The sequence below is a fragment of the Orbicella franksi genome, chromosome 5, assembly GCF_964199315.1.
Source record: "Orbicella franksi chromosome 5, jaOrbFran1.1, whole genome shotgun sequence".
Classification (NCBI taxonomy): domain Eukaryota; kingdom Metazoa; phylum Cnidaria; class Anthozoa; order Scleractinia; family Merulinidae; genus Orbicella; species Orbicella franksi.
The window spans coordinates 17,401,800-17,423,956 of NC_138149.1; the positions used below are offsets into that span (position 1 = coordinate 17,401,800).

At 38.0% G+C, this 22,157-nt stretch overlaps 2 protein-coding genes across 4 annotated transcripts in view; both read right to left on the reverse strand.

The window, feature by feature from the left end:
• Positions 1 to 8,772, reverse strand: part of LOC145486493 (DNA (cytosine-5)-methyltransferase 3A-like) — a 32,988-nt gene extending 24,216 nt beyond the window's left edge. Inside the window, exons 1-5 of one of the 2 annotated variants that reach the window (XM_081465165.1) lie at positions 8,497 to 8,772; positions 6,331 to 6,537; positions 3,989 to 4,150; positions 3,556 to 3,657; positions 220 to 442 (exon numbers count right to left, since the gene is read on the reverse strand). In XM_081465165.1, coding sequence (XP_081321291.1) covers positions 220 to 442; positions 3,556 to 3,657; positions 3,989 to 4,150; positions 6,331 to 6,537; positions 8,497 to 8,502 — 700 coding nt within the window. In that variant the 5' untranslated portion in view covers positions 8,503 to 8,772. The remainder of the gene's footprint in view (positions 1 to 219; positions 443 to 3,555; positions 3,658 to 3,988; positions 4,151 to 6,330; positions 6,538 to 8,496) is intronic. The other variant, XM_081465164.1, reaches the window with a different exon arrangement.
• Positions 8,773 to 9,965: 1,193 nt separating this feature from the next.
• On the reverse strand, positions 9,966 to 21,540 carry LOC145486494 (ETS translocation variant 1-like). 2 transcript variants are annotated; one of them, XM_081465167.1, is made up of 8 exons: positions 19,671 to 21,539; positions 19,496 to 19,589; positions 19,345 to 19,392; positions 19,109 to 19,186; positions 18,022 to 18,360; positions 17,263 to 17,346; positions 13,990 to 14,100; positions 9,967 to 11,109 (listed from the first exon to the last, which is right to left on the reverse strand). In XM_081465167.1, exons 1-8 carry the CDS (start codon positions 19,722 to 19,724, stop codon positions 10,571 to 10,573), a joined length of 1,347 nt encoding a protein of 448 aa, XP_081321293.1. In that variant the 5' UTR covers positions 19,725 to 21,539; the 3' UTR covers positions 9,967 to 10,570. The 2 variants fall into 2 exon arrangements, with proteins under 2 accessions (XP_081321292.1, XP_081321293.1); XM_081465166.1 differs by having other exon boundaries at positions 9,966 to 11,109; positions 19,496 to 21,540.
• Between the last annotated feature and the right edge of the window lie 617 nt (positions 21,541 to 22,157).

The window sequence follows — 22,157 nt, forward strand, 5'->3', positions numbered from 1 at the left end:
GAGGGTCTGGCTCATTACCACCAGGGGGTTATGAAAAAAAGTGAACCATTAAAATAGAGAACAGAACATGTCTGGAAGTTTTAGTTTTAAAAATTTTCAAAGCCAGAGTTACTGAATTTTTCGTTTAAGTTATCAGGACTTTCAGTTAATTCAGGGTTCTAGAAATCATGATTCCATGATATAACATTAATACATATAGGTCAAATCTATTCTACATACCTTCAGTTGGTGCAAAGCCTTTAGGACCACTTGGTTTAAAGCCAGTAACTGCCCACTTCACCATTACATCTTCTCTCTCCCTGTCAGTAAGAGCTTCATCCTTTTGCTCTGAGCTTTCCTTTTGTTCAATCTGTGCTTGTCTCGTTCTGCCACCTTGCTTGTTTTTCCTTAGTTGCTGATTGTCAGGCTTTGTGAACACTTTTCCACACCTTTTAGCTGCCACCTGGTACAAATGTAGATTAATGAACAAAGTTTCTACTGGTTTTACATCAATATTGGTTCTATCTCCTAAGATGTATATTTAAATACCTTGACTTGCTGTGGTTCAGTATTACCATTGATAATATATAGATTTAGGCAAGCCTAAAAGCGGAGCTCCTGGGCCGGGTTGTTCAAAACCCAATTAAGCTACCCCGGGGTAGGTGAGAATTTGAATTTGAATTTTGTAACTTTGCAGTGAGGTTTTCTGTTTACATTGTTTGGCCTCATGTTTTGATTTTGAATAATCTCAAACTACACCAGGAGCCCATGACCCAAAAGCAGTGAACCTATTTGCATAGAAAAAAGATTTACACTTCGGTTAACTGTTAATCCTGGGTTAACGTTAACTGGCTTTCAAGCAACCCGGCCCTGATTACAACAAATTAACCTAACATGAGTCCACGATCCAATTGAAAACCAGCACTTAGTCAGCGGTCAACTTTAAAAGAACACAAGACCTTGATGATCTTTAAACCTGAGCCTACGATATGGTCACGTGATACTGGTCAGCAGATGCCTTGTTTTGACAGGTGTCAAAATATCAGGTATAAGCTTTAAGCCAAGACTGCATGACTTGGTATTAGATGGGGTATGGCTGCCATGTTGCAAGATGTTGTTGGCGTCGTTGGGCGCACACGCCCGTGATCTATGCCGCTAGCCACGTTAACCATGAAGAAAGAGTTGCATGGTTTTCTATTTCTATGCATGCATGTGATCCTGTTCCTATAGTTATGGTGCTCCGCTTGGCGGACCTTTGGGCCACCAGAGCTCTGCTATAATTTAGTATTTTCCTTTGTTTTATATACATTTTCATATGTATTAACATTCACTGACCCATACAAAAGAAAATTTCAATATTGTATGAAGGTTTAAATTGAACCACAGCATCAGCATACATAGTAGTCAACTGCTACTGTTATATCAGGCAGCAGATATGTTGGCAGGTCAGTTTTAACCACTATACACTTTACATACAAATAATAATATGAGGGGGCATGGGCAGGCTCTGACCACCACAACGTCGCAAAAAATTAACAACCACGGCATCACCGTAAGAGAAAACAACAAAACACTGTCACCACAACATATGTTTTTAGCCTCATGACTTGAGATAACAATGTTTCCAGGAAGTCAGACATCCTGACAGAAACTGGTATTTTCACAGAAATAAACTACGTAGTTCAGTTTCTTTGATCTTTGGTCTGAGAGAGGTTAAACAAGAAACCACAGCACTGCAAATAATTTCATTTCACAGAACACCATAAGGTGATAAACACAACCATCGCACCCTGTAGGGTTTGACATCACCTCAACACCACAAGGTGGGATTTTATTCACCGCATCACAGCGGCAGAAAACAATCAACAATGCAAAGTCCCACATCCCCCTCTAATATTAACAATTGAAATTTAAAAAAAAAATTTCATATCTAAGAACAATCAAATAATTACGTATTATAAAATATTGTCACAAACTATGAACTGGTCCTTACAGATGATAATTAAAGCATACATCAAAATGAAACTTACAGATTAGAAGAATACATAATACATCAGGAAAGAAAGCCCTTGCTGCAGCATTTTAATTTTGCAAATAAAACTCAACAGCAAAGTTGTCATTAAGTAAACGAGAGCATTATCCTGATTTAAACCAAGGATTAATCACATTCAGTGGCAGGTCACTTGAGGTTAGCACACCAGCAAGGTGGTAATGAAGGACTACTATCTTACAAAATGAAATCGAGAAGTTAACTTCTTGGGCCAAGACATGGCAAATGCAGTTTAATGTGACCAAATGCCACACAATGAGGTTATCACAGAAGAAAGAATCTGTATTGACAGACTACTTTACTGATGTTCAGAAGATGTCCCTGGTGACAAGCCATCCCTACCTGGGAAGTATGCTAACCAGTGATTTAAGATGGAACTCTCATGTTAGTAATATTGTGATTAAGGCTAACAAGTCACTTGGCTTTGTTAAACGTGACCTATATCCTTGTTCTGAGAGTACAAAGCGTTCTGCATATGTTACCATCATCAGACCGAATCTGGAGTATGCCACAGCTGCGTGGGATCCCTACCAGCAAGATCAGATTGATGCGATTGAAGCAGTTCAGCAACGTGCAGCTAGGTTCGTCAAAAGGGACTACAGTAGAAACTCTGTTACAGGAATGTTAGAGTCACTAGATCTAGATCCTTTAATTGTTAGATGTAAAAATCATAGATTGAATGTATTTCAATCAGCAGTTGGCAACTCAATCGCACTGCCAATACCTGATTAATTTTTACCCAAACAATGTATTGATCGATCATTTTCTAAACTCTCCTTTATACCACCAAGTTGCAATGATGATAATTATTTTTATAGCTCCCAGACTGGAATTCTCAAGATCATTGTGTCTCATTAATTAGAAATGATTAATTTGTATTTACAATTAATTTATTCATTTTCCACATTTATAATTATGTCATTAGTTTTTACAGCGTTTCACGATCAATTTACTCATTTTCAATATTTATTTACTTATTTATTTATTTATTTATTTAGTATACTTTATTTTTTATCCTTTTGTTAATTTATATTGACTGGTTGCGAAAGCGTCATCAATTATTAAATGTAGATGTAGGTGAAAATATATAAAAGGTCCTTATAACCCAGATTTTTAGGATACATGCTCTCTCTCCCACAAACAAAAAAAATTCCCTACAGAAAGATCCAAATGTGGGCGTGATAATCACTCTTAAAATATTTATTAATGCAAAACTTTAGACAAATTATATGAAAAAAAGACGTGTTCCATCTACAGAATACACTTTTGCAGAAATCAAGCTCATTTAAACAAAACCAGTCACTTGGAAATGACCTGTTGAGTGACTGAGTAGTAGTATTTGCACCAGAATGTATCCAGACTTTCCAGATTGTCCATTGTTTTTGTTGGTCTTGTATTTGCTTGTGATAGCGGTGGTGGTTTCTGTCTATAATTTATGAGATTTCGTTTGTAATATTATTCTATTGAAGTGTGCAACATACCTAGTGCTGAAAGATCTTTTCCTCATTTTGAAAGGAATTCCTTACCTCTAGGCTAGTAATGATGGCTTTCCTATAAAGTCCTCTCATTTTTGGAAGGTTGAAACTTTCACTGAACGGAGATAGTGGCCGTAAACACTGCACCGGAAGCTACAAGCAAATAATTTAGTCAAGTTGAGTTAACCTTACACTTTTAGTACGTAATATAATTATCAATCTCTGAGACAAATACTGTTTTGCAGTTTGTCAGAATTATAAAAAAGGAAATAAGCATAGAAATTTCTGATGTATTGTCCATAATAATTTTTTTTAATATCAATTTGTCTTCCTCTCAGTACATATATTTGAATTCAAAGTTGCAAATCTATAAGAATAATGTGGGGAAAAATATAGACATTAACCCCAGAAGTAAAAACTTGCTTAAAGAAAAAATAAAATAAAATAATAGGATTTACAGTGTGGAGATTTTAATCTTACAAACCATTGAAAGCTTGTTATCTCCAAACCACTTGACCCAGTGAGTACTCGGTGAGGGAGGAGCTTTTTGTGCTTCATTATATGAGACAACACATCCAGGCCACCAGTCATAGCCCTTTAGCCGGCCCCATATCAATTGGCCAAAAACAAAGTCAGCTGCTTCAGGCTGTTGTGACAAAACACATGTTTTTGACACTGTAACTAAATATATCATATCAAAACTTAATTTTAAAAACAAATAGCATCATTGTTTCAAATAACGAGAGTGATACTTATCAGTCTCTCGACTTAAACAAACAGAGGACCATCCAATACCAGATCATAATGCAACAGCTAGCTGATATATTAAGAGCTGCTAATTTTGAGAGGAGAGGAAAACAGTCCACCTTTAAGCAAAGCAAGGTCAGAATCAACAAAATCCTTAATCCACCAGACTCTCAGCCATAATTAACCTAAGGGCACATGCTCCTTCCTTGAAAAGAAACTGAGAAACATTCCTACACAAGATCAACTAATAAAAAATCAAAATCAACACAGCATTTTAAAGTTGCCCAAACCTGAGATTCAAGTGCCACACCATAAAAATAAAACAGTTGAGGAGAGAACCAACTATGAACTCAACCCACATATAGCACTGGGCCACAGTCAAACCCAGGCCACACTGGTGGGAGGTGAGCACTCTTAACCCTACACCATCCCTACTCCCTATTGCAGGGTTACCCTCAGCCACCAATTTACAACCTGGGTGGAGAGAAGCACTGTGAGTGTCTTCCCCACAAACACAACACAATGTCCAAGGGAAGGGTTCAAACCTGGACTGCTCAATCAGGATTCAAGTGCACAGTTGACCATGAGGCCACTGCACCCCCACAAATGTTAACAAGAATTTGTACAAAAACAATGAGCAACAATTCCACCAGATTTTTCAATTAAAATTATGTCACACTGGTTTGGAAAAACCATCAATTCTCAGAAGTGATCAGCATAAAAAAACATTACAGTAGAACCTCCACTAATGGCTGCCTCTCTACAACAGCAACTTCCTTAGGTCCTTGCAGATAGTCTATACATTCACTCTTATTCTAACCTCTGTACAATGACCACCTCTCCATGATGGCAATGGCTACAGTCACTAAAACTTATCGCAACTACCAAAATAACCTCTCCACAACAGCCAGTTAATCGGTGACTAATAAACAGTGTATTCAAAACCCTATTTATTTTTTCAAATGGTCACCAAAGTTGATCCATACCATCAGGTTAAAGATATCAGAGTAGTTCTTGTTTTCATGTAACTGTATTGTCTCACCAGGGTGGATGCATACTGTAAATCCTCAAATTAATACCGGGACACTTATTTCAAATTTAGAGGACACAGGGCACTTATTCGAGGGAGGTGCTTAATCTACGGGGCACTTATTTAATTTCTCCAAAATTATGGTCAGATATGATCACGTTTTTTGTAACATATGTATGTGTCAGTCCCTCAGAAGTCTCAGAGGGATCCTGTCTCTCTTGAAGAACCATGTAATATAACCCCTTGAGCCGGTCTAGGCCTGCTGCACAAGGTTGGTTGGCTTTAGGCAATGAATCAGCAGATCTTCACTACCATCCGTTGCAATGGTCAATGTGCAGTGCTTGAATAAGTTGATGATCACTTGTTTGTGATTGAAAACAACCAAAACTATACATCCTCTGTTGTCTCAGCACTCTTCCATAAGCCAGGGGGAGAGGAGGGGGGTACTCATTCGAGGGGAGGCACTTAGTTTAAATTTTGGCCGAAATGAGGGGTGCTCATTCAAAGGGAGCGCTTATTTGAGGGGAGACACTAATTCAAGGATTTACGGTATTCCACATATTTTACATATAATTATCCATACCAGCATACAATCAGCAAGCTGAACTTGTGGTGCAATAATATTGAATAAAAAGCAATGATAATGATTTGCCACTGAGGTGGTACAAGCAATGACAGATTAACCTGGATTATTTCAGCCAAGAGGCCTTTTGCACGAACCAGTCACATGGAACAAAATCACACATGATGGTGAGCAAGTTCCGCAGTGGGACAAAGGCAGATCCAGGTGGACTGGTATGAGTGGCATTGTTTTGGAAGTCCCACTGTGCAACTTGCTCACCAGCATGTGTGATTTTGTACCGTGTGACCAGATCATGCAAAGGGCCTATTTCAGCCAGTATAAACTCTGTACAAATGTACCCAAGGTTAAGTAACTTGACCTCAGTAAATGTTTAACCCAGCAAATGCTCAAGAGTAAATGCACCATAAGACTTCTAATATTATCATGCCATCACTAAAACATATGGTACAAAAAAGGTAAAACAAACCTCCTCCTTAGGTATCTGCTGCTCCCTAAAAGGTGAAATTCTGTGCTTTTTAACCTCTACAGGACTGATAGAAATAATTACATCACTCTTCAGGCGGATCTTTTTCTTTGATTTGTAATCTGAAGCTGAAAATTCAAGTCTTCTCTTAACCCTTGGTTTTTTAGTTGAAGTACTCCCTTTGATCGTGTCCAGGTCAGAGGGGGTTGACTGTTAAAACCAAGAGAGACAAAACTCAATGTTACAAATGAAGTCATGTGCTATATGTGACCAGAATTTAAGACAAGTTCAGGTGACACTAAAATGATCTTCACCACACAAAAGGAGATATATATGTTATTTGCTGGTGTGAGGTTTGTACTAAGAAAAACTTTGGAAAGGTCTTAAGTATGGCCCAAGGCCGTAAGCTGAGGGCAATATTTTATTTATTTCATTCAAGTAATTTTAAAATCCAAGTGAGCATTATAACTATGTATTAAATCCATGAGTATAATCACTGAAAACAAATCTCTCAGCAGTTCTGCTATTTGATGAGTAAGGCTTGAGGGAATATTTTCATTACAAATATCAGTGAAATGTAATAAACTATGTTTCAACATCGTCAGATGCCATTGTCAAGTAAATGTGTAGGTTAGTTTTTGCATTATAAATAGATCTACAAGCCATGTGCATAACATGGCAAAATATGTTAAGTGACAAGAAAACAAGAAGAAGTGACTATTAAGACACTATGTTAAGTAAACAAACAATTTTTCTCCGATTGAGTCTGACTGAGTATTAAGCACAGTAGTTACTTGACAATGACATCCCACCACATAATTTTGTGTTGAAAATAGTTCTGCTGTTCTTATTAATTTATTATTATTTGGTAGTTTCAAAAGTAACTTCATGCTAAAACAAACTCTGAGCAAAATCTCAGAAGAATATAACATTATTTAAGTCAAGAGAACTGTTTTTAGTTACAGTTACAGTTGCAGTTACAGTTAACGTATATAAGGAATTTCACATCCTTCACACTTGTGATACTTGTCTCGAACTTGGGGTCTAAATGATCCCCTTGGAAAATGGCACAATACTAATAGAAACCCCAAGGATTTTTGAGCAAAAGAAAGACTGCTCATAGTCAAAGAAATATTCCAAAAACACACCAAGCAAATGGTAACACACAGGGTTGTTGTTAGTCATAACGAGGACATACCAAAACAGCAGTGCACAGGTCAACAGCTACTATCATTTGTCCCCTCCAAACACAGCCATCTTCTTAATAAGGGAGTATCCCAGTGCTGCTAAAATAGCCTAATTTTCTGCGTCCTTCTCCTCTATCACAGTCACCACTTTCCCCTCACCAGCACTCACTTTCACATTGAAATTTTAGTTTATTATTGACAGTAGTTTCAAAAGTAGTTTGATGCTAAAACAAACTCTCAACAAAATCTATGAAGAATATGGGATTAAGCCAAACTTACTAACGTATGCCTTGCATAATAACTTTGTCGTAAAGTAAATCCGTTTTCATCCATCGCATTGTTAGTAATCCTAGCCTTGCAATTGGTCCTTATCATCTGTTATGTACTATCTATTTTTAGTTCTCAAAATCTTACACAAAGTAGATAAATGTGTCCCTCAGGATACCATGAGTGATTAATTAACACATTCGTTGGGATGGGCCGGTGGGCCTTGCAACAAATTCTCATGCCATAGAATCGTGTTTGATCCAAAAAAAAAAAGTGTGTTGCACCATGTATGAGTGCTAACTATATTTTTGGAGCGGCTTATTTGACTTAAAGTGTTTGATCTTGGATCTAATTGGGTGATTTCTGAAATTACACATTTGCATAAGCTTAGCTTGTGTTCCTCTGTGAGGCATGCCACTTCAACCATTTTTGTTGTGCACTGTCATAATAGACATAATGGGATTACCATTTAAAAATTAAACAACGTTTAGAGACAAAAACATTCATAGCTACGGCTTAACACATTAAACAACAGCTGAATTTACGTAAACTAATCTCGATCTTTGTATCTTCCACACTGCAGCGATATATACTAAGATAAGCTAACTTTTAATTTAACTCAAGCTGACATACTTTAATCATAGCTCCCTGAGAATGTTGCTGTAAATTCCTGTATTGCAACTTGGAACGAAAATCGTCAATCTAAGCCACTTACCGCCATTTTAGGTGGGCAATCTGATCTGAAAATGGTTTAAGTATGTACGCACAATTTGTTTGAAAGCAGCTTTGTGTTTTGCATCGGTGCACAAAATCTCTGGGCCGGGTAAGGCGAGCATTCCGAGAACAATGGTCCTGGGTACAAGAGTTACATTTTGTGCGGTACTGTCCACATGAGTACAAAGTAAACAGCACTTCTCATTGAAAAAAGCCCAGAGATAGCAGTACATTTTGTCGTATGATGCTTTTTAAAAATGATATTACATCACGTTACCCTGGTGAAACTAGCCTCCCACGCAGACGCTCGCACGGGGGGCACTTACCATTCCTAGTGCCAGGCTTTGGCGAGGTTTTAAAAATTCTGGTACCCAGTCCAACTTGCCGTGAAATCAACAAAGCAATGTCTTGAATTGTATCCCTTGTATGTTCCCTCCTGGGTTAGTCGCCTCTTAAAGTTTGTTGAAACACGTAAGGGATAATTTATCTTTTATATGGGACGGTCGGGATTTGATAGATTGCTCCTATGGTATAAGGTCAACCCCTCCCCTCCCCACCAGCTCCCCCTCCCCCACCTCGCTTCACCAGAAATAATGTTTTTCCGATCCACCACACCCACCCTCCACCCCCACGACGTTGGATGGCTGGGTCCACCCTCTAAAAACCTGGAAGTAAAATGTGATTTTTCCTGACTGTTTTCTGGGGGTGCTTTTTTGAGCTATTCCACATATTGGAGGGATATTGTCGATCCTGTGTGATACAGCGCCCCCAACTCACCTCCAAAAGAATGAATGATCCATTAAAACGTTTGTCTAGTGTAAAATGTGGTGTAAGTTAAATATTCAGATTTTAACTAGTTTCGCTTTTATCACTTTTATCTACCTCGGGAAAACTCTATTTTCCTAGGCCGTTGAATTAGAGAGCACATAAGTACCCAGTGACTGAATGTGGGGGATGAATTGGGAATCTTGTTTTGAAGTTTGCTTAGAATCTCTCAGTTCACTTCTGCAAAATTCTCGAACAAACCAGAATTTTACGAGCAAATGCTCTTCATCTCGGTGACAATGCCCATCAGAGCACCTCTGCACGATGCATGATGGGAAGTTACTTGTAGAGTAATAGTCCAGTCCGATTGTACAACTGGTTTTATCTTCATCGGTCTAGTATTTAAGTCTCTCTACTCTTAAGCGAGGTTGTGGTGCATCAAATGAGAAATCGAATAGTCAGAAGTCCAGCCAAACGGAATTCATGCAATTGGGACATTGCCTCGTGGGCGTTAGCTCTCTTCTGAGACTCAGAATATCTTTGTCACGTGAGGTCTCACGGTCTGCTATAAAAATGTGATTATTCATTGGACTGCCATATTCACAATGTATACCTTTCGATGATTGTTCTGTGGGTAACCGTCAGTTTATCGGCTTACTTGAGGTGCAGTGGGAATTTTGAAAGTTACGTTGGGGTAAAACCATTTCATAATTGTCCTCTTTTTATTTCAGCTTTCAAGTTTGCCTCACAAATATTACAAATTTAATTTCATATATATTCAGTCAAAATGTATTTTACATCTTATAAACAATAATAATAACAATAATAATAATTACTTTTGTTACATATATATATATATAGACAAACACCAACCCCCGACAGTTGATACTGGGGCAGTTCGTGTCCATATTTTTTCATATTTATCTTGGTCGAAGTTATAACTTTACAAAGGCCGACTGTACATAGAAAAACTTGGTCTGATCATTACTCCCGCCTGCTGTCTTCTGTCCTGTTTTATTTCTGCAGTAACATTTGAGGAGTTGTCAATGGATGGTCGATCGTTAGTCTTTGTTCATTTATTTTTTGGGTATAGAAAAGGCCATCGTAATAATGGCCCACACAAGGTTCATGGCAGTCACAATGAAACCCTATCGCTTGGTGAAGCGCATACTACGAGAAATCATAACGTTATATTAAAAGCTACTTGATATTGAAAACCGATCCATTGGCAAATCACGCAGGAAGCTATATTTTCCTGTCTTGGTGGGTAAACATTTTTAAGCATTTCCGTAATATTGTTTGGTTAGCAGCTAGTAGACACAAGAAGTGTCCAGATCCCACTCGGCTTGATAACAACTGGATGTAGGGTTGACAAAATGCTGTTGCGGGTATGGTGGCTTGGGGTAAGGTTCCTTAGGCATGGGAAGAAGCTGCTGGGATGCATGCGGGCTCACGGGTTTGGGTTCCCGACACTCTGGTTTGATGTAAGGTTTCTGTGAGTCAGGAAAAGCCATACTAAACAGAGCTTCTGGGCTGCAAACAAATTTATACACGTAGCGTTCGCCTGCAACCTTCTGCATTATTCCTTTCTCGTAATAATAACGAAGAGATCGGCTGAGCTTGTCGTAGTTCATAGCAGGACGGTTCTTCTGGATGCCCCACCTACGAGCCACTTCTTCGGGATCGATAAGTTTAAATTCCATACCACGCCCTGTCCAAGCGATAAACGAGGAACATTCAGGCTCGTCCAAGAGAGCCACAAGGAACTGCCAAAGCTGTAACGACCCCCGTCTCTGAAAGGCCCTGGGTTCTGGATACGTGACACCACTCGGTACTTTAAACTCGGGAGCTGAAGGTTACAAAATAATACAGTGATTAAATGTTAGGAATCTTCTTATAGAATGAGAATGAAGTACGACCAACAAGAGACAGATGAATAATGATAAGTCATTTTTGGGGGCATTTTAATACCTGTCAGTGATATTTGTCGGGCCTTTTTCTGAAGTTCAACTTCATTTGGGGAACAACAGATGCATGGAAATCGAAAAAATGGATTCTATTAATTGTTAGTTTGAAGCTAGTCTAAGAAAGAAACAGAGCTTGCAAGACGATAAAATAAAATAACGATTGGGGACAAATAATACCACGAGACGAAAACAAAAACGGATAAAAGCGTATTAGCATATCGCGTAAACACACTGAACAAAGAACTGGCTGCTCAGTCAAACGCCAAAGGCCGCGCTCGCTTTCTTTTGCAGATTAATCAGTGAGCAAAACACATTTGCACGCACAACAGGCCCAGATGCAAAGGAAGTGTTAAAGACTATTGGTGTACATCTGACAACTTGTAACACCCTAACACGCCGTTTTATATCGATTCTTTGAAAACAGTCGGCACGGATTATGACTGTAAACATAAAGAATACGTGAGTATTGTGTTGTGTGTGTTTCGTGCCATCCTGGAAAATACATACCGTACAGCTTCGTGAGCAGGACATTTTTCTCTATAATTCATCGTTCAATTTACGTTAAGACAATAGAAATTGTTTACTTATGAACCATACTGAAAACATTTGTAAAATTTGTAAGGCATTCTGAAATCTAGCTGAGCTTTCTCAGATCACGGTAAATCAAAAACGATTTATAATTTTTTACAATCAAACTGGGAAGGACAAAAAATATATGAAATCATAAGAGTGCGACAAGAATGAATTGAATTCTACATTGTCGAAAAAAGTCACCCCAATAGCAACTTGGCAAATTTCAAAGGATTTAATCATGTTTTACTTTATATTTTGTTGTTTCCTCATTTGGTGTCTTTCTTATTCACTGTGATCTAAGGCCATACCAATTAAGAACTTCTCTAATTTCTTGCCGAAGAATAGAAAAATTATTTGAAGTTTTTTTACAGTGTATTCAAATTAGACTGTGCCCATAAAATGCTACTTTGCAGCTGTCAGTAATTCAAAAAAAACAGACTGGCAGAGAAAAGCCATGCTTACGCGAATTGGCCAAGGCTTATCATAGAAAGAAATACGATGAAACTTGATTAATTGCAAGAAAACACCATTAGCTGAACTTCGACAAAGTGCCCAGAGATATGAAATGGCTCGTCTAACTTTCTATTGATATTCAAAACACTTTCAGTCGATTAGGCAACTTCAGCACAGCAGATGACGCATTTCTAAGGCCGAGGAAATTCTGTTTGCATAATATCCTCGGTTCGTAATACTCTGGCTGAGTCCAGGGCAATAGGTTTTGTGCAAAATTGCTTGCTTCGCGTGTGGGGTCATTTAGCGTTCGGTAGGTGATCTCTGCAAAAACGTTTGCATTTCACGTTTTAATTAAGTTACAAAACGAAAATAACAAATAAAAGATCGAAATTAATCTTGCGACGTGCAAAGTTCCCTTAACTGAATACAAATCAAACGAGTTTGACATTTGTCAAACGTCCTGAGAAGTGTGGCGTCACCCTGTTTGATTTCGCTAAAAGTAATTTATCTTCTAATTATTCAAAAAAGAGCTCAACGAAGCAACGCCTTATAGAAAAATACCCAAACTGATTAAAAAGACATTGCAGTTCCTACTGATTTTGGAACAAAACCGTATTCACACAGACTAAGTTGATTCTGTCGTTATTGTCTATTTTAGCTGCTTCAAGTGGTGCTAACATCCGGGCCTTTCAAATACGCTTTGCACGCCCATTCTGAAGCGAGGCAAAGATCTCGCCAAGAAAGTTGTCTTTTTGAAAAATATTTCTCTTAATCGGCAAGAAAACTTCCTGCAACTAATTGATGATGTAAAACCGAAAAGGAGTTGAGTTTTCCACCAATTTAAGCAATTAAATCTTAGCGGATAGTCGCGCTTTCTTAAAGCCACATTCGAATGAAAACCTTACAAAAAAAATTGCTCGGTTAAGAATAATGGTCAAGCAAAGATTACACTGTAGCTTTTATCTGGAAAACGGTTTTTTACGTTTAATGACAAGGTAATGGCAAAGTGTTTGATAAATATCTCTACGGTGTTCACGCGTCGCTTTCAATTTCTGGTCGAGCGCTTGCTGCTTTACGAATGCAATCAAAATAGCGCCTGTAATTAGTGTAGAGAGAGATATCGAGCAGGCTTTTAAGACAAGAATCCTATCATTATTTATCATGCTAGAACATGGAATTTTGTCTAACGTTTAAGGGCGTATCATTAAATATCAGTTTAGAGTAGGAATCTACACGTCCCAAAAATTCCGTGGCTAAAAAAAGGGGTTGTGGAAATTTTAAAAGGGCAACATTTGATGTCCGTTTGGTTTTATTTCGACTGAGCGTGTGTCACACGGCAGGTGCAACCAAAGATTTAGTGCTTTTTTCAATAGCCGTCTTTGACATGGACTTATTAGCGAAGAACAGAAAATCCCAAATAAAAACACCGTGTGATATCTGTGATACTTCGTTTACAGACTCGAGCTGCGTTGTATAAATCATATTAATTTGAGCTGCAAGTTTCTTCCGCTCTCTCAAGTAGTTGCACAAATATTTTGCCGTATTCGCTGCTGTTCAGTTTGCTGTCACACACACAAAAGAGTAAAGAGTTCTACAATATCTGCGTTTCATTTTAGCTGGAATAAACACCCTTCCCTGGAAAGTCTAACATGGGGCCCATCATTTTAAACGCAGTATTCTTGACAAACGTCTGCGGAAAAGCGAAAAAAAAAAAGATACTTAAATACTGCACTCACCGTCTCTGTAACTTGGTTTATGTTCTTTGAAGTCGGTGTACTTGTGGTATCTCTCTGCGTAAGGCAGAGGTTCGTCGTAAAACGAATGGACATTGGGATCATAGACGGCGGCTGAAAAAAAAAATGTACACCGAAAATTATTACATTGTTTCGAATAATTCAATTTCGTATTTAGACAAAGATCGTGTTGTATTTCTTTTGACCTGAAATAAGAAGTTCGGGGTTCCTTTCAATATCATAAGTTTACCAGAAACAAAATTAAAACGATCGTACTTTTTCTTACCAAATGTTGAAGTAGAAGCCATTAATAGTAGCACACTCCTTGGTCGTGGATGATGAATGAAACATGTCTAAAACTCCGGTCAGCTATTATTTAGCCACTAGCGAAAAAAAGCTGAATGCTGTTTTGTAACTTATTATGTCCGGTCGTATTTTTGCGCAAATAAAAGACAAAATGGTTAAGTCCTTAAGCACAGTGTTTTAGTAAAAATGGCCGTCAGGTATTGCGAGTACGTTACACCACGAGGCCGCCAACATTTACTGAACTTTCAATATTAAATACCACTTTGTCACTAGTATTATAATATTTTTCCTGCGAAGCGGATTTAACATTACGTACGTCCGTTTGATAACAGAAACGTTTAAACAGGAAAGGAAAGAGGCTTGTCACCAAGGAGCCTAAATCACTGGAATCTCAACTCAGTCTCGCTCTACCAAAGGACTTTTTACGTGAACGTGTTTTGTAAACTCTTTCTTCGCTCTTATATACTTTCAGTAAAAGCTAACGCTTATAAAGATCCTATACAAGAGGTTCAAGTTACTAGATTTGCTGGTCTCTTTTTCTTTTTGAAAGCACAAGTAAAAATTAACCCGTTTCCCGTTTTCGGAGTGTTTTAAAGTATAGACTCTTAAATCTCTGATCGTTTCCGCCCTTTCTTGTTGACATATCGCTTCCCGTTTACCACTGTAAATATCCTGTCTTTGGTATAAATTGAGGCTTCCCTTCCTCTTTATTCCAATATTCTAATGTATTTGAAGACCTTGAACATGGCTGTACTATGCGTGTACAAGTTAAGGCCGCATGTTCACTGGCAAGGGAAAAAAATCGCAGTTGTGCTATTAGCAAGAGGACCGTCAAAACAAAGCTGTAAGCGAATGGCGCTGTGCTCGCCTTCCGTCGGAGCTCCAACAGGGTGGAATCCACGTATCTTCAAAAACCTAGCGGTTTACAGGATAGCTTAGTTTATTCAAGTTCTTGAGCATAAACTGCTGTGGTCAGAAAGCTCGAAGATAAACACAACTACAAAGGAACAGTAATGGTGCAGTCGAGGAAGTCGAGGGGTATAAAACTAACCGAATGAAACACAGCATGAATCGATTATGCGCCACAAAAAAAAAAACATAAAATCATCTTCAAATTATTTGGGCAGAAATTATAGATTTTAGTTCATAATAAGCAGGATCAGTTCGGCTTGGCCGATTCACATAGAAGGAAGACCATCTATTAAACCGCAGGTGATTTCATTTGCCTGGAGGTTTTTTTTCTGTTTTTCTGAAACGCACGGGGCTTCCGTTTTCGAAATTAAAGAACCCGTAAAACATATTATTACTATTGGTTGTACTTTGTGTATGAATGTTTTCTTGGTGCTGAACACTCAAGCGTACATTTGATTACCAGTTTCATGAGAAAATTTAAACTTTTCATAACACAGCAAAACTGTGAAGCTGTGAAAGGGCAAATTCAATTGACACAATAATTCTGGCAGCGTTGGGTTGATTGAATTGTGGGCAAAGTGTTTGATCTTGCCATGATCAGGCGAAACTACCTACTTATGTAATTAACCGAATGAAAGGACCCAACGTCCGCATAAACAAGGACAAAATATAAACCCCATGAAATAATCGGCTATTCCTCGCATGGAGAGCAATTCAAACCGGTTCTTCACGAGTTTTGTGGAAGCCAAAGAAAGATAACTGCATTTAAAAGGAAAATAATTTCTTTGGTAACATTCCTGTTTCCTCTTCATATTCAAAATTCAACATTTTCGCATTTTCGTAAACGGCTACAGACAAAAGCTTTACCGAAAAGCTTCGTATGCGGAACTTCAACACACCTTAATTTCTTTATTTGTATAATAAAAAATGAGCAGAGTAAAGACGTGTGTTTTTTATTCTATTCACTGTCAATAAATGCTCTTTTTTTGTATAGCATTGCGCTTCTCTACATGATCGCACAAGAGAACAAATCTCGTCTCCCTCATTTGAGCGCAATTGGGAAATTAAAAGGTCATGTATAACACTTTTGCAACTAATTTTGTACCGGTAAGAGAAGACGGTTTTGTGCGCGTTCAATAGATGTTCAGGAGGAAGAGAACCCTAAAACACTAATCAGCTGAAATTTAGCCCATTCAACGCCGAAATACACCTGCGTCACGATTGTGAATTTTAAACGACTGTCCTGCACCGAGCAAATTAAATTACCTTTGACAATGCCGAGTAAATGGCTCTCAAAACCTAAACTAATTTTAAAAAGTTTGGAAAGGCCTATCATGTTTTACCATGCTTCAAGGCTTAAAATGTCCTTATGAATGTACCGCTGTCAACGTATAATTTAATTACAGAAATACAAAATGCAAACAATGGCTTCTTAGCTTGTGTGAAATCTGAAAGGTTGGATTGTAACACTACTTGGCATAGCGAATTTGAGGAACGGTGAGGAATGAATACCCGTTGTAGCTAAGCCGATGTTTCATCTTAAATGTAAACTAAGGGATCTTCCTAAAACCCTTTGAAAATGTTTTTACCTCAATTAGCGTGTATTTTTTTTTGTTAAGATTTTTAAGTGGAGAAAAGCATCATAACTCACACACAAAAAAAAACAACACATATAAAAACAAGAATACTAAAGTAAAGAGAATTTTTGAATCTAGAACGAGAAATGTTTGAAAATTATTCATATTGAATCGAAAATGAAAAAGAGCAAGAAATTGCTTTTGGGAGAGAGAGAGAGCATCTGGCTTTAGGCTGTCATGAGTTCATATGTGTTTGCCAAAGAAAATATTAAAGTGATGCAGCAATCATGCCAAAAAACATCTGCGCTCCAAATTTAAGATATTGTGTTCAGTTCACTCCATAACAATTAAAATTAATTTCAACATTTTCTATCATAAAATCAAAGCGCTATGAATATTCATAATGTGTGGGCTATCAAAATGTCTAATTAGAATGAAAAACAATTCAGCGAGTGGTATTGCACAATGAAGAAAAATTTACCTTCTGTTGAAGATGTTTGGAGGCCATAACACTCTGCTTGCTGATGCGCTTGATGGTGGAAAGACGCGAGACTTTGTAAACGTTCTGAAAGGAAAAAAGATAACATGAAGTCGCCAACAAACTGTATACAGCGTAAACCATTTGTTAGTGCTCTCATCACAAAAACATACATACGTTCTGAAAGCACCGAAACAAAAGAGCAAAGCTTAAAAACTTTACAACTCGTTCATTTATCGTTTTCCCAAAAATTTCACAAAACTGAAATGAGCAGCATTTACAAGCAAAACAGTTCTTCCTGTCAAACACGTGACACATTTCATGCACCGCTGTTAATCGAACCGGGGAATTGGAGTTGAAAAACTATAGTAATTGCCGTAAAGATAGCAAAAAAGGCTTATTAAAAAATAACTTTCACTCTTCATAAAAGTTTCATTCCTAAATGAGTGAAGAAGAATTGAAAGGCTCTAGGAGGTCATGGCTTTAAAATTGTCTTTACATTTGTCAGTGGGGGAAAAAATCAAATAAAAATGTGATACAGACCAACAAAAGTGTTTCTTTCAACAAGTGTAAGGTTCAAGTGAAGAAAAAAAAAATTAAATTAACGCAAAAATACAGGGGCTGATTTTAATTTGCCTTAGAAGCAGCAACACATGAAAATTTGTGAAAAACAAAACACAGTAGAAGCTAGAAAGAACAGTTCTCTTATTAACTGAGGAGTAAACACTAGAAAATTGAGGCGAAAATCTTTTTTAATCATACCTTGTTCGTAGGGATTTTCACATGTCGTGTAATCGATAGGCTCTTGTTTGATGGAAGGATAACTGGGAGCTGGCGAAGAATCGAACGGCGTGCTGTCATAAGCTGCTGCTAGTTGTCTGTAACCCTTCATGCAGTGAAAACTTGATGGCTGCGCCGAGCAGGTGTATACCAAAGGGGAACTGCTTGAAGCGTGGCTTTCACTTATCATTCTCATGTAAGAAGAGTTGTCGTTGGTCTTGTCCATCTTGTTTGACTGCTTAAGTGTTGCTCGTCGAAGTAGCTCGGACTGCTGACACGCTCGCTCTCTGGGCTCGGCTTTAATGTGTGTGGCATAGCTGCCTACAAAACGAGAAAAAATATACCTCTAGACAAAAATGCCTATTCATTTTCAAAACAAAACTAACGTTATGAATGGCCTAAACAAAAAAGAATGCCTTATTTACATAATGAAAAAATGGGATGGGGGCAGAGCAAGGAAAACAAGCGAAATGTACAACTTTTGTTGGGAAAATAATACGCCGGGTGACTGTATTATGGCCGTCAAATCAAGGCTCGCTACAAAATAAGAAAAAAACTGGTATTTAACTTAGTTTTAGGCAAACAGAAACCTGAAAAATATTCATTGATATTTAAGGCCATTTATCGTCGCGGATCTTTTGATGCGGTTTTTAGTGACTTTTCTCCAGTTAGAGAACAGCTCTAAATTTATGAGCATCGTCACATTACAGCGGTCTTTTTAAGGCATAAATAAAATAAGCCCGAGGCAAAAACTTAGGCAAGATTGTGGGAGAGGTTGTCATCAGAGATAACACTAATTGCACTGGTGTTTCAGTAGTCAGAAATGGAACTTAAGGCACGTGTTTAGCGACAAAATTCTACGTAATTAACGTTCCTCTAACAACTACACGGGAACACTGGGAAAAAAATTTATTGCTCTCCAAAAAGCGGAGTAACCGGAAAAGTCGTCGTAAAGAGAACGTAAAAATCGTTTTCCACTTCCCTTATACCTGTTGCTTTCTAACATACGCACATATAATTTTCTCAGAATATTTTTTTCGGGTAACACAATAATTTATTTGACAGTTACCTTCCTTCGGAGTTGTCGAGTTTCCTTCGATTTCGGGCACAAACTGTTCATCAGTGGTACTTGACTGGTATGGCCGCGCTTAAAAAAGCCACCAGCAAAAGAAAATTAAACGTTATACATCTAAAATCTAAGTTTAATGAATTCGGCGCTTTTTCATCAATTATTCAGGATGTTTCGTGCCCAACGTTAATAAAATTATCGCTAACTCGCCGCAAACTTCACGTTAACATAGTTACCTTCGATCATCCAGTGTTCTTGCATTTGGCACAAATCTTGAAACAATTCTGCATGAAGACGGAAAAACATCGCTCCGTCTTAATCACAATTTTTCTTATACCAGAAAAAAAAAATCATATCAGAGAGTATTGTGATGGAAGCGTAGTTTACCTTGCGAGTCGACAGAGAGATTTTCACCGTGGCCGCGAATTCGCTCCACGGGACTACAAGATTTGCGTTCGAGATGACAGGGTCTTGAGGAGAGCTGGTGAGAATAAATTGACAAAATCATTGATAAGTGGAGTAGAAATGAAAGCGTTTCTAAGCGAGAAAATGTTTGTGTTACCTGTGGGTACATGTGAGGAACCTCTTGGTCGTATGTAGAGTCGAACTGGTACATTCTAATCTCAGTGTGTAAGTTACACACCGCTTATGAAGAACTGTCCTTTGCGTATCGAGTCAAATAGCAGGCTTGTCGTTTGGTAGTTAACTAAGAAAACACGGCCGAAATAAAAACTAAAAAGGCGAACACCGTAATGGTATGAATTAATTTAGAGTTTGTAGTAAAAAATGGCAACTAGCGCTCTACTCTACTGTGTAATATTTGGTCGGCTTTGTCATATTCACACGAGATCATAGTTGTAGATTTTAGCTGTCCGCTTTTGATCAAATCTTTCATTTATAGCGAACGCGTTTCCCATTGGTTTACCAATTTATTCCTTTTGATGTATGATTGGTCATTTGCAAGTAGCAATTCACCGAGTGTCAATTTCTGTCTGTTGACCAATCAAAACAATGAAAACAATTAGTCTCATTTGGCACACGTTAGTTGTCGCCGCGAGTTGGCGAACGCGTGCCTAGTTTGTCATTCACCTATACACCTAATAACATGATCATATCCAGCAATCATTCACAAGGACCGTAAGTAAAACCTCCAAGGGGGCTGTACGAGGCGGAATAACTTTCCCGCCCGTAACACCGTTCGTTTTGCTCTTATACAGATCACCGGCGAAGCGATGTTCACTTCGTCCGTTCATTTTAGACGCAAGATTACAAAAAGACAAATTTTAAATAGTTGTTTATTTTGTTCTTTTTGGTGAAAATACGAGATGCGTGCGATTTAATTTCTAGGTTTATACCGGGGGGTGGTCCCCAAGGGGAAAGTACACGAAAAACCTGAAAGAAAGTAAAGTGGGATTTCCAATCATTTAGCACACTGAATGCGCGCTCCTGATGAGAACTGATTTTAATGCTCTTGCAAAAAAGAGGCTAAGCTTTGAAACAAAAAACCCCGTGGAAACCGAACATCAAGCACGCTAATTGGTATTGTGTGACGAGCAAATGAGTTAGCATTTTATTGTTCGTCCTATATACAGGTGACGATGAGATTCAGTTTTTCATCAATTCTAAAAAAATCTTTCCCAAACTTGACGATTATATTAGCAAACAATCTTTGTCTGTTTTGATAATTTTTCGCGGCAATTAAACGAACGAATTTTTTACGGGAAAGTACTATCTGGATAACCCTGGCCTTGTAATATTAGCAATTTATCTCGGCATTAAATGAATTTCTTAAGGTTCGTGAGAGCTAGCTGTTTAATGGAAAAATTTTCCCACGCTTTAATATGAATTGATGAGGACAGCTACACAATTTTTTTGCACAAATTCTCTGGAAATTGGACATTTTCAACTGCTTAGCAAACTTATTGTCCAGCTTTCTATCGGCGAAGTGGCATTTATTTCCGGGTCCCGCTCATTCTTTGATGTTGTTTGAGCAAACCATCAGACTAGTCATGCTTGTATTGAACTTTACTCATTCCCTTCTACACGCTACATTTGGCGGCAAGCACGTTCGTCATAATAACTTTCAGTCCAGCTTGATTGAGTTTTTCATCAAGCTTTATTTGAGCCTGTGTGCGTTGTTTTCGTATCTTTGTTGACTGTAGAGACTTACGTATCATATGTACGCATGCTTTTAAAATGAAACTGGAATACAGTGATAACAAAACTGACAAATTGAAGCGTAGGTGCGTCAGCCCTCGCAGTGCGCTCACGTCACGCATAACAACGCAACTTTTTTAGCGAAGCCGCACGGTCACGTACGAGACAGACACGCAGGAAATCGAAACTGCGTGATTCTGCTAAAGAAATAAAAGAACCGTGATCTTTATCGGTTTTGAAAGCGCTCTTTTGGGTTATCAATATTCGAAAGAGCGAGGTTTTTTAAAATAGAAATACAAATGATCAATTTTTCAATAAAAAAACACAATCGAAGAACTATAGAACAGGAGTTAATACGCACAAAATGGGAATTTGAAAAACACAAACAATCACATCATTTGATATTTCCTGCAAAATTCTCCGTCCTCTAACTTAAAAGGTTTGGAACCGATATGAGCTGACTTCTAACTGGATTGTGTTTGACACGAGATATTTGAAAGGAGACCGCAAACTACTTATATACTACGATAGCTAAATTCACCTTAAGCTTTAGAAAATGTTCGCCGAATAAAATCTAATCCCCTTTTTCTTCTGTTCTTCTTAGATGAACGAAATACTCTTTTTGTGATAAACAGAGAAATGAGTGTTAAACGGCTCGTCTTTAGTGCGAGCGCCGTGAATAACATGCCAAGCTAAATCTACTATCCACCTTTGGTAAACAAGAATTTCACAAAGTGAATGTAATGAAGTCGAGTTTTTTGATTTCGCTCTTAGTGGCTACATGTGATCCAGTAACGATATAAGTCGCTATCATTTAGAAGTTCGAAGCAAGCGGCACCTGACTGATAATAACACATTAGATATTCAGTCGCCATGAGCTGTGAAAATGTTA